Below are 12,803 nucleotides of genomic sequence, written 5' to 3'. Positions count from 1 at the left end.
TGGGGCCGGTTCCGTTGGTGCGTCAGCGGGGGTGGGTTGCCGGCGGGGTTCATCCTCCCTCTGCCGCTGGTCCGCTTCCTCCGCTGTCTGCTGGGTGTCTCCATCGTCCTCCTCCGTGTTGACCGCCGTTGGGCTGTCGCTCCACGCCCGTTGCTGGGGTGCGATGTGGGGCGCGGGGTCCTCCGCTGGTTTCGGAAGGCATGCTGCTCCCTCCCGCGGTCGGGTTGCCTCCGTCGCCATCTCCCCTTGGGGTTGGAGCTGAGGCTCGGGTCGGGTGGGGTGGGCGTCCATGGCTCCGGGAGTCCGCGGTGCCTCTGGCCTTGGTCGGTCCTCCTCTGTCTCTTGCCGCGCGGCTCGCCCTCCTTGCCCGCGTCGCTCCGGCTTCATCTTGCTGGTCTTCTCGCCGTCTATTCCTCCCGCGGCTCGTTGTCGTCCGGTGGGGCTCGGCGAGGCTGAGTTTATGACTCTCAGCTTTATGTCATGCGCTGCCTGCCTCTGAATAATACTCAGACACTGGTTCGATGGATCAGGCTCTGGTTTATTCACAGCGCAGTTACAGCGTCGGAAGAAAAAAGCTGAGAGTGACAGGAGCGCGCCGGTGCGGGGTTTAAATACCCCGCGCCGGTCAGCGCCCCCTCACTCGCGGTCACGTCACCCCCCTTTGTCCAATACGTTGCCCTGCCGGTGGGTGAGGGGTTGTGAGGCCCCGCTGGCGTTCCGGGATCGCCCATCATCGGGTTTTCTATTCATCCGGTGATTGCTGTCAGCTGGACGATCCCCGTTGTATTGGCGCTGATGGCTCGGGTGTGCTCCGTGATCCGTTTAGTTATTGTTTGTTGGCCGTTAGTCGTTGTGAGTTGATGGCTACTTATCTTGAGCCCCTTCTCCTGTTTCCTTGCTATTGTCATGTGTGCCATTGCGCTGATGACTTCAGTTCAGCGGCACTCATGACACCTCCTGATCCAGGAAAGGGTACAACTGGCACACCAGATGAAGCTGCACACAGGCATTTCTGGCCACAGCTGCCACCTGCTCATTGAGCAGGAGCTGTGAGTCTAGGAATACCCCAAGGTTGCCCATCACTATTCAGTGGGGAAGTGCAGCCGCATCCAAGATTAAAGATCTAGGTGGCCTTAGCATTCATAGCCACTCAGTCTTGGTTGGATCTAGTCAGAGATGGCTCTTCCCCATCCAAACCCACACAAGCTCCAGGCACTGGGACAGAACTTCAACAGCCTCACTTGCAGTTGAAAGATACAATTGGGTATCATCAGCATACTGATGATACCAAACCCCAAACGTGTGCAATAGTGCTAACTCAAGGGTATATGGTGCCCCTAGGCCACACTGACTGACGTTGCCACCTCCTGCCAATGCGAAGATTTGCATTTTTAGAATTATTTGGAATGAGGGGCAGCATTGGCATATCCTCAGCTTTGGTGCCGTGGACCAGTGCCTACTGAGCCTTAGCCTAAAGCTGGACCTGCTGGACCGGACCTCACCCAGTGGTTTCATGTAGATGTTGGAACAGGAGGGGAGAGAAGATCGAGCCCTATGGCATCACCTCAAAGGTGGGACCTTTCCCCCCAGCCAACAGTGACTGGAATTGGTCTCAAAGGAAGGAGAACCACTGTAAAATGGTGCCACCAACTCCCAACCCCTAGAGCAGATCCAGAAGGATACCATGGTTGATGGTATCAAAAGCCACAGAGAGATCAAGGAGTACAAGCATAGATACACCACCTCCAACCCAGATCCATCACAGGTCATCTACAAGTGTGACCAAGGCTGTCTCTGCACTGAATTCCAGCCTTAAACGGGTCTAGATAATCCAGTTCTTCCAGGGTTCCCCTCAGCTGCAGACTGACTACCTTCTCAACAACATTCCCTAACAAGGGAAGTTTGGAGACAGGATGGTAATTATCTAAAAGTGTTGAGTCCGAGGACAGCCTCTTGAGGAGGTGTACCACCACCTTCTTCAAGGCTGAAGGAACCACCCCTTCCTTCAAAGAGGCCGCCACCACAGCACGGACCCAACTATAAATCACCTCCCTGGCTGCCGTAACTAAACAGGAGGACCTGAGTTTAACAAACAGGTGGTCGAACTAACAGCCCTGAAAACCCTGTCTACTTCCTTGAGAGTTACCGACTCATCCCAGAGCACACCACAAAATGGCACCCCAGGCACCTTGTACAGACCTGTTCAGTTGGAGTCCAAGTTGACTGACATCTATATTATATGAAACAACTGAAACAACTATTAACTTATTGACTGCTGGGAAATTTTATTTTTCTACTTACTAGGGAAACAGTTTTCATGTACTGTATCTTTTTGTTTTAAGAATATCAAATACAAAATGATCGTATGTCACGTCTGTTCTAGGGTGAAAGTAAATTAATGGAATTTCACAGCAGTATGTGCAAAAATTCTGGCTTAAAATACTAGTGAAAAGCAAATGGAAAAAGATCCAGCAGTATGAAGTGACAGCAGGTCTTGGATATTCATTAAGGCAGTCCTTTTTTGTTCAGTCAACATATATATGGAAGATGCACTGAGGGAAACTGGATTGGAAGAAGATTAGCGTGGTTTTAAAACTGGGGGAAGAATCATCAATAACCTGCAGTATGCTGAGGACACCACTCTGATAGCTGAAAATGCAAAGGATCTGCAAGTTCTAATAATGAAAGTCAAGGAGCGAAGTGAAAAAATGGGACTAATTAAATATAAAGAAGACCAAACTAATGACAGCAGGTACAGCAACCAGAATTGACAATGAAGATATTGAAGTGGTTTATAGCTTCTGCCTCTTAGGATTGACTATCAGTAAAGGAACCAGCAGTCAAGAAATACGCTGTAGACTAGCACTTGGTAGAGTAGCCATGAAGGCCTTGGAAAATATATTCAGATGCCAGGATGTGTCTATACCTACAAAGATCAGAACTGTGCAAATCATGGTACTCCCTGTAAGTGAAAGTTGGACTTTGAAGAAGCAGGATAGGAAGAGTATTGACTCCTTTGAACTTTGGTGTTGGAGAAGACTCCTGAGAATACCATGGACAGTCAAGAAAACAAACTGATGGATCATTGAACAAATCAGTCCAGAGTTCTTACTTAAGGCACAAAGGACCAGGCTCAAATCATCCTACTTCGGACACATTATGTGAAGATCCAACTCTCTGGAAAAGGCTCTAATGCTGGGAAAGGTGGAAGGAAAGAGAAGAAGAGGAAGACCAGCAGCAAGGTGGATGGACTCAGTTACAGTGGCAATGGGGGCAGCATTGGAAGACCTGAAGGACCAATTTGGGATCAGATCCTCCTGGAAGAAAAACTACCTTTGTGGTTTCTAAGAGTAGACACTGACTTGATGGCACATAATCAATCAATCAATCAATCAATCAATCCATCAATCAATCTTTTTTCAGACTTCCACATAAGCCTGGGGAAAAAAAACCCTGCTGCTTTAACAATCTTGTTAACCCCTGCTGCTTTAACAATCTTGTTAACCCCTGCTGCTTTAACAATTATATGAAGTGATTCCCTGAATAGCCATTCCTTTTTTCTAGCTAGTGAGCAAACTGGGAAAAAGAAAGTCTGCATGAAGGAATAGCTGTGAGGTGTTCTGCTGAACTGTTCCTGAAGCATTAGCAGCCTCTTGAAGGCAGCATTCTGGTATAAGCAAACCCTCTGTGGACGACCCTGGGAGGCCTTGTGGCCCCTACAATGAATTCGGGAGAGGCTGCCCTGCCTTCTCCCCCCTCGTCCCTACAGCACCCCTCTCTCGAGCTGCTCCTTCTCAGCCACTGCTAGCTGTCAGGATATGGCAAGACCTCAGCAAAATTCCCCATACCCTCAACTCACATGGCTTGACTAGCTGTAGGTTCACACCTCAAGGCTCTCAGGTACATAGCACAGCTAGATCAAAATCTATTGCACGCTAAGACAATGTCAGTAGGATTGATCAATTGCCTCTCCTCTCACGACATGGAGATTCAAGTATCTCTCTTTTTCTAGTTTAATTCTGATGCTTCCTTCTACCATACCTCTCCTTCCATTAACAGACATTTTGCCCTGCGTTTCTTGGCCTTTTTCTCTGCTGACATCCTGTCTAGAGGAACTCAAGCTTGCACATAGCTCTCCCAGGGCACACAGTCATCAAGGACACTCACATCCCTGAGGGTGGGCTTCTTTTCCTCTTGGACACAGCAGTAGACATCGGGAGGCCAAAGAAAGCCAACCAGAGTTCTGAAGATCTCAAAGGGAGGCCTTTGCTGCCCAACCTCTCCTTTTGGATCATTCTGCCAGGCATTCACTTTAATGCCATTCAGACACCAGTCTACCCCAAGCAGAGCACAATATGGAAGCCATGGAGAAAGACCCCCCACCTCTTCTCAATGCCCAGCATTACCGTTTGCCTTCTACTCAGGAGGTCATGTCTTCCAGCAAGCTCTCACTGAGCCTCCCCAAACTGCACCTGCTGAAGACAGTGAGTCATACCTAGATGCCACAGCAGTCTGCAGCCGGCCTGCCTGCCCCACTATTACTGTACAGGAAAAGGAAGTGGTGAAGGTGGAGGGGGGAGCAAAACACCCAAGACAGCTCACTTCCCAAGGTGACAGGCAGCTCCCAGCACACACAGTCTCTACAGAAATATTTCCACATGGGTGAAATGGTGGAGGCAGCTGGCATCCCAGAACTGCTCAGAACAACGGCTTGTCCTCAGCTAAGCAGTGTTTGGCTGATTTGTGAAGCTGAGGCATTGGGGTTCCACCTGAAGCTAAAAGGGTGCCCACAGTTGCTGTGTTCAGGTGCATAAAGCAGGGCTTCATGTGGAGGAAATGTCCTGTTCCTGTGCCACCTCCAGTTAGCCTATCTGTGACCAAAGTCCCTCTGTGACTAGTATGGAACTGGCCAGAAGCTTCCTCTACATAGCATGAACCACTTGTCAAAAGCCCAACAGAAGCAATAGGATGTCCTTCTTACCTAGAACTGAAGGCTCAGCAAGGCCCCTTACAAATATCCTTTAAGTGGTCTTGAATGATCTTAAGCAAATGACTAAACACTGGATTTGGTCAGCTATTCTCCCCAGAACTCTGTTTCCAGTGTTTGTTTTAGCTAGAGTGGTCTTCTATTTAGTAAGTTCTGCACCTGGTGAGTTTGTATTATTGCCTATTCTCTAGGTAGCAGGAAAATGAACACAACATGTGGAAGAACTCTAGGATGCAGCCCAGAGTTTAGCACTATGAAAACGAAGAGATCCCTGTATCTGGAGGCCCTGGTCAGTTCCACCAATGGGTAAAAAAGGGGTCGAAAAGCAAAGGAGTGGCACGGCTCTTCACCCTGAGTCCTTCTGCAACTTCAGCTTGGAAGATCCTCAGCTGCAAAACTGTTAATGGAAAGGTCACAACGTGCACTGTGAGCACGTTTCTTACAGTAAAGCTTTTTTCTCAGAAGTACCTGGGGATTTCCGCCTCTGCCAAGGCATTCAGTGTCTGCAGCCGTACAAAATACGGGGACCGAGCATAATGAACAGAAGGGGGCCTCCTTTAGTGCAGACAGCCTAGTTAAGCCAAGAGATTGTGGCTGACCACAAACTTATTTCTGAGATTAAATGAGCCACAGTCAAGATGGGCTTTATATTTCCTCCAGTGAAATACCAAAGTGCAAGGGGAAAAGGACTTTTGCCCTGACCTTTGGGGTCAGGCCCCAGGATATGCAGCACAGGGATACATTTCCAGGCATTATTAGCCCTGCTGGCTGGGGCTTCTGCCCACATTATTTGGAGAGTCATGTCACAGTATGCCTTTATGCTGATTCTCTCACCCAGCTGGCAAGGCAGCAGCCTCCAGACAGAGTCTTTGGAAGAGGAATGCTGTCCTCGGTGGCCAGCCATTATTAGAGGAACGGGAACGCCCCAGCATGAGGCCGAGGAGGGTGGGACCTTCAGCTCTACACTGAGCGGCTCTCCATCTTTAGAGCGGAGGCCGCTGGATCACTCTGCCTAGGCCCTTGCAAACGTGGGACCCTCGTTCTCCCCCATGGGCAACAGCAAGACGACTCTCTGCAAACCAGCCTCCCTTTTACCACCAGCACCACTTCCGGGCATGTCAAGAGGCCCACTTGTCCTGTTCCCCAAGCACCTCATGTGGCAACTCAGAGCTGTCCTGTGCGCACCAATCAGCCTTTCTGCTGCCACCCTAATGTGTTGGGAGTTCCCATAGATGTGAGCCAAGCTGCGGGGACAGGAGCCATTCTCAGCCCTCGGATGCATTTCAGCCATGGGTGGAGCCAGAAAAGGTATGTGTAGCCCCTTCCCACAAGATGCACCCTATCCCAACCTGTACAATAGCAGGGTTGTAAAAGGGTTCTTTTCAAACAAGTCATGGGGCAGGGGTAATCAGCGTGTTTGTGTATCCCCTCTGCAAATTATGCCTGGAAGACTTTCAAGGCCTCATGGCTCTGCAATGGCTGTGTGTATGTTCACGTGTGTGCTTGCAGGCCTTCCCCTTCCCTCTGGACAGCGTGTCAGCCTTCCCTTTAAGTACGGAAGATGAAGACCTGTCCTGAACTGCCTACCCTCCATGCCAACCATAATGGATCAGAACAACTCCAGGGCCCCAGAGCACTCTTTCCTACACAGGCAAGGCAAAGACCCCAAGAGGGGGGCGTGGCCTTTCTTCTCCCCAGGAAGCATCCTCTGTCCAGCCCACCTCTCCTTTCCATCCCTTGCCTGGGGCAGATTTTCAACTGCAGTAAGAGCAATTAAGATCAATTGGAGGGATAAAAGTCTTTAATGTCAAACTCACAGTCAAGGTTTGGGAACTGCAGGAGCCAAAGGGGATGTGAGTAGGTCTGGCCTGGTAAGATGCCTGTGGCAGCCGCCTTCCAGAAGGGGGATCAACCAGGTCGCTTCCCATAGCAGCGGCTCTAGGTAGGGCCCTGAAATTGGAAGGGGCACAAATCGGGGGAAATGCATCCCATGGTGTGGGCTGCCTGACCACAGTTAAAAGCCCATAGAACACTCCAAGATTGTGAAGTGGGGAAATGGATTTTCAAAGTAGGCGTATCTGCTTTTATCTTAAAAGGTGCAAAATCTGTTTAGCCCCAATCCACCCTTTAAGCACACTCTCCAAGTCCTTTTTGTCAAGGTTTCAATGAACACCCTGCCCCTGAAAAGCTTGCTTTATGCCTCTCAAGCCTCCCTCAAAAAGGGCAGGTTCTGGGTGGCCCAGCTGCAGACCCCTGCCAACTGTCCTACATCAAGGAGGTGACCATTGCCCTGGTTTTCTTTTCAGCTGTGATGAATCTGGTCTTCAGATGTTAATTCAGAGTCTCTCAAACATAAGCCATGTAGGAATGTGGAAAAGCTCTTTATTAATACAGTGATCAATTCAAAGGCAAAGATCAGTCTGAAGGAAAGTGCACGCAAATGCTGTGATAAAACCCCTTTTTCTCTAAACCCTCCCTAAAGGCTGCATTCATTCCTACACCATCTAACAGCTAAATCTCCCTTTATATCAGTCCCCCCTTAACTGCCAAATTCTTTCTAACAGTAAAATTCCATTCTAAGAGTTCTCTACTCCTTTTCTAACATCTACCCGTCCTCTCCCCCCAGTGCAATTCCTTGCTAACAAGCACGGATAAGCCAGCCACCTGACCTTGAAGGTACACAGGCCAACTCAACAATCCTATTTCTCCCAGACCCAAATGCCACAAGTCTGCTAATACTAATACTACAAAACCCATCACTGTACACTTATACCCTTATACTGAAAGGATGCTACATCCTGACATCAGCCAACCCTGTTGAGTCTTGACGTTGAGAAAAACCCTCTCCACACAAGAGCTCAATTGTGCTCAGCGGGTGTGAAACGGGAGCAGGACCGTGCATCCGACAGGCCACAAAGTGGAGCCTTGGATGGAGGCACTCCTCCCCCCTGCTCAGCATCTCAGGGGTGTGAAAGTCCTTAGGACCTGGCACCTGCTCCCTTTTCTGGCAAAGCGTTTGAGTGCTGGAGTCTTCTCCCTGTCAAAGGTCTGTCCCCACTCGTCCCCAAGGTGCATTTGGCCAGGCTGTGCCACCTCCGAGAGCCTGCACCACCTCTAGACTGGGATCCAAGGGGGCTGAGCTGAGGAAAGGCTTATAGGGGGACCCGGGCTGCAAGCAGAAATCCTGGGAGGAGATGCTGTTCTGAAGAGCACAGCTGAAGGAGCGGTAGCCAGAGAAAAGAGAGGCCTTTGGACCAGGCAGGCTCCCTGGATTTCCAGGGCCCTGCAGAGCAGAGGCTTGCAAGGTCGTTCCTTGCTGCGGAGGTAAAAGCCACATTTCTGTGGCTGCTCCATAAAAGGACGAGTCTTGACCTGCTGGGAACCTTCCAGAAGCAGCCTGGGATGGCTCTGTGCCTAGAGGCAGAAGGCAGGGCCCTGCGCTGCCCTGTGCCTGGCTCTGGTCTCCCTGAGGAAGATAAAGCCACAGCTTCCAAGCCTGGCTGAAGCTTCTCCCAGCCTGAGCATCAAGGCTGCTGAAAGACTTATAGCCTGGAGCAGCACAGGGGGCAGCAGTGTTGCTCCCTGATCGGTCTTCTGCCTGAGGACTGGCTCTGCCAGGGATGACAGTGCTGGAGGAAGCCACTGATGAACTCTCCAGCCTGGGCAGCCAGTTGGCTCGTACTTTGGGAGAGGATGGGCCTTGCCCTAAACACAGCTCAGGCCCTGAGCCCACCGAGGCCGCAGGCACCACTTGGCAGCCTTGATAAATGGGCTGGGGGAAGCCCTCCAGAGAGTCACGCTTCTCTGGAGCAGTGCAGCTGTTGGTGGAGGTTCCTGGGGGGGCAGGATCCCCTGGGTTCAGGGCACCGTGCAGGAGGTCCCTGAAGAGACTGGCCAGGGCATCTTCGTGCGGGACGTGATCCATTTCTTCCTCTTCCTCTTCCGGGCTTCCTCGTTTGACATCTGCTGCACTGCTGCATGTTGTTAGAGAGGCTTCAATCAAAGAGACTTCAGGGATTAGAAAGGGCTCCCAATTCACACTCATAGGCTGGTGAGGGCGGTCAGCACCATCTTTGCTCTGAAACGGTCTACAGTTTGAATGTTGGGAAGACAAGGCATGAAGATCACGTTACCATTAGCACGAGAGCTGCTCGGCTTGTTTGCTTGCCTCCTCATGCTCCTGTCTGCATCTCTACCCCGCCACACCGCAGACTCTTCCCTGGGGAAAGGTGGTTCTGATGACCCAGAAAGCTCAACGCCAGTAACAGCACTAGAGCAGCAAACCCCAACCCCCGGTCTCTGTTACAGGCAAGGAAAAGCCACATTTCGCTCTACATACCGTCTGCGGGAGTCACAGGGAACTGTTTTGCATTCCATCTTGCCGAAAACTGAAAACTGAAAGAAGCAGGAAGACACTTGAGGATACCTGTATGGAAGGCACCCTGGCCACCAATAAGGGAGCCACCCTGGGGACTGCCTACCAATTTTCTCACTGTCATATCCTCCACCATTTTGCTTTTGGCAGGACTTGGGATCCCATCCCACCACTTCTTCTTCACCCTGCAAATCAAGAAAAGAACTCATTTTATTATGAGCCTGTAAAGGGCTTTCCCCTCTAAAGGAGGGGAAGCCCAGAGCTGCAGCCCACTCAGACCTTCAGGAATTACAATCTTTGCCCCCCCCTCCAAGAGCAGACAACGGCCAGCCTGGAAGAGGAGGGAGGGCGCACCCTTCCTGTGCTGGATGCCCCATACAACTGAGGCTTTAAGGCACCAGCACAAGCAATTGTTATTAGGTACAACTTGACCAGCCATGTGAATGGGCACTATATTGCAGTGGTTCCCTTCCCCTCTTTCAGGTTGGTTCCGATCAGTGCTGGGGATTGGGGTGGGGGGAAGAGAGATGGAGCCTGAGATCCTGTCTTTGGGAGATTCCTCAGAGCTTGATCTCTCTCTGCTTCCATTTAACATCTACATAAGGCTGCTGGGTGAGGTCATCTACCAGCGTGCGGTCAGATGATGCCCAATTATATCTTGACCCCTGGCTGACCAAGGATACTGTTGAGGTTGTGTCTTGATGGCTGGACGCTGGTAGGCTTTGGATGGGGAGGAACACGTGCAGGTTCAATTCTAACCAGACTGAGCGACTGTGGATTCATGGAAGATGTAACTAGGGAACTTCCAACTGTAATTCTTGATGGGGTTGCACTTCCCCAGCTGATCCTTCTGGATTCATGGCTCTTTTGTGAACATCAGGTGGCAGCTGAGACTAGAAGGGTTTTTGCAGATTCGTCTCGTGCACCAATTATGCCCTTTCAACAGGCTTGGGGCAGAGCAATTTCTGATCCCACCCTGAGATGGGGATTTTATTCCCTGGTTCTTGGTGTTTCCTTACCCAATATAGTAATATTTATTTCCTGTTGTGGTTTATTACTGTTTTCTACTTGTTTTATTTATTTAAATGTTGTAGGTGGCCGAGAGTTGCTTGAATGCCTGAGGCGGCTTATAAACTGAACAAACAAATAAATCTATAAATCAAACCCACCAAAGGAAACAGAGGTAGCAGGAGAGAATGAGAGCGATGACCAATATACACAACCAAGGAATAAATGTCCAGGAATCCTTTTCAGTTCTGCGATCAAAATCTGCAAAGGAAGGAAATGGTTACACCAAGAGAAACAATGGAGATCAGCACCCACACAGGACTGCCCAAGTAGCACAGCTGGAGAGAATTCTGGCACAGGAAGATCACTCATCCTTGTCTTGATGCTAACTGACAGGGAAGACTTTACGCTGATTTGCACAACCAGGCTGCCACAGAACAACTGTTTCTTGACTGAATTCATGACATCTTCTTCTTCTCGGACCCACACCATTAGGAAGGCAACCTCTACTCATACCTTGGACTTCAAAAAAGCAGATTTTAGTGAAAGAGCAAAAATAAACAGGATCCCGCAGCAGGAGGAACTAATGGGAAAAGGACTTCAAGATGGGTTGGAGTTCCTGAAGAAGCATATTAAAAGCATAATTGCAAATAATGAGGGAAAAATGGAGGCCAGTATGAGACAAGGTGGCTTCACAGATTGTTGAAAACAAACATAAACAGGAAGTTGAAGAGAAGAAGGTTACACAAAGGTGGCCCGGACTCCAGAGCTGCGCTCAGGGAAGACCAAGCTCTGAATGAGCTGAGCTCAATAAATGATGCTGAGAATAACGTAAAGGGCTTGTTTAGATACCTTCAACATAAAAGGAAAAAGAATGAATCAGGATACCGATAGTTTAGTGGCATTAGGGAAATGTTAAAAGGGGATAAAGAAAGAGCAGAGCTGCTCAGTTCCTGTTTTGGTTCAGTCTTCTCCAACAAAAACAAGGTGCTTCACCTGAAAACTGTCAGTCTTTCTTTACTGCAATCCTTAACCAGCACAAAGCAAAGATAACAGCAGATCTAAAGGTGAGACTAAAGATTAAAATAAGTGGCAGCTGGGAAAACCATAATTTTAACCACAAGAAATAAAGCTTCACTTAACAGGATAAAATCGAAAGGATGGGGGTAAATATAAAACAGAAGACTTAACTAAAAGAAAAAGCTTCACTGAAAATACAAATATAAAAAAGTCGGTCCTAACATAATGCTGGGAGTAGCCATTCCAAACAGAGTGTAATGAAGCAGGTTCAGCTGCACCTAATTTTGCATGCAATAGTGCAGGACCCGGCTATATAACCTGCTGTCTCCAGTAGCAGAAACTCTGCATATTGCTGGGTGGTAAATCCTGCAATGTTATTCAAATCAAATCAAATTCTTTATTACAGGTCAACAACCTAGACTAAATAAAACTTACTAAATAAAACCTGCAGAGTAGAGCTACAAAATAGAACATACAAAATAAAGTAAGGCATACAGATAAAAAAATATCATTCAGAAACAGCAACAATATTATAATCAACAATATTATATAAAACTATATAAAGGTGAAAATATTTCAAATGAGAAAGTAGATGAATATTTATAGAAACAAACCAACGGAGAAACGAAAGCAGATGATGAATGGACCTATAACAATAAATTTATTGTTATAGGTCCATTCAACAGAAATTTATGAGGCAGTAAAAAAGACTAAAATAGGGAAAGCACCAGGCCCAGATGGATTACCTTACTTACCAAAAATGCTTTGAAAATGAACTGATACCACCTTTGCAAATGATGATGAACTCTATTTTGGAAAAGAGATTGATACCAGGGAGTTGGAAAGAAGCAAATATTGCTTTAATTCATAAAGAAGGACAAGTTCCTATTTTACCAAAAAAGTACCAACCAATTTCTTTACTGAATAATAACTTTAAAGTATTTACTATGGTCTTAGCTGAAAGAATGAAAGATGTTTTGAAGGACTTTATACATGAAGATCAATATGGCTTTTGGCCTAAAAGACACCTGAGGGCCAATATAAGAAATATTCTTAGCATACTTAAATATTTAGAATGACATAATGAAAAACAAGTTGTGTTGATATTTCTTGATGTGGAGAAAGCATTTGACAATTTGAACTGGTTTTGTTTAAAATTTTGGTTAGAATGGATTTTGGAGATCATTTTATCAAATAGGTAAAATTGATATATAAGTCACAAACAGCACAAATAATAATGGTGAATTGACTAAACCTTGTGAGATACAAAAAGGGACAATACAAGGTTGCCTACTTTTACCACTGTTGCTCATTTTGGCTTGCAAGTTCTTACTAGAGATATAAAACAAGATGAGAGAGTAACTGGGTTGAAAGTGGAAAAGGAGACATATATAGTGCATTCGGAAAGTATTC

At 47.9% G+C, this 12,803-nt stretch overlaps 2 protein-coding genes across 2 annotated transcripts in view; both read right to left on the bottom strand.

Annotated features, from left to right (window-relative positions):
- Positions 1–4,531, bottom strand: part of IL21R (interleukin 21 receptor) — a 39,596-nt gene extending 35,065 nt beyond the window's left edge. The window contains exon 1 of the mRNA XM_063314611.1: positions 4,407–4,531. The gene's annotated coding sequence lies outside the window, so the exon portion shown is untranslated. The remainder of the gene's footprint in view (positions 1–4,406) is intronic.
- Positions 4,532–7,405: 2,874 nt separating this feature from the next.
- IL4R (interleukin 4 receptor) overlaps positions 7,406–12,803 on the bottom strand; it is a 34,138-nt gene continuing 28,740 nt past the window's right edge. Inside the window, exons 8-11 of the mRNA XM_063314646.1 lie at positions 10,532–10,631; positions 9,469–9,547; positions 9,327–9,382; positions 7,406–9,075 (exon numbers count right to left, since the gene is read on the bottom strand). Of these exons, the coding sequence (XP_063170716.1) occupies positions 8,028–9,075; positions 9,327–9,382; positions 9,469–9,547; positions 10,532–10,631 (1,283 nt within the window). The 3' untranslated portion in view covers positions 7,406–8,027. The remainder of the gene's footprint in view (positions 9,076–9,326; positions 9,383–9,468; positions 9,548–10,531; positions 10,632–12,803) is intronic.

Source organism: Candoia aspera, chromosome 14 (genome assembly GCF_035149785.1).
Source record: "Candoia aspera isolate rCanAsp1 chromosome 14, rCanAsp1.hap2, whole genome shotgun sequence".
NCBI lineage: Eukaryota > Metazoa > Chordata > Lepidosauria > Squamata > Boidae > Candoia > Candoia aspera.
This window is presented reverse-complemented; position numbering and strand designations above follow the sequence as displayed.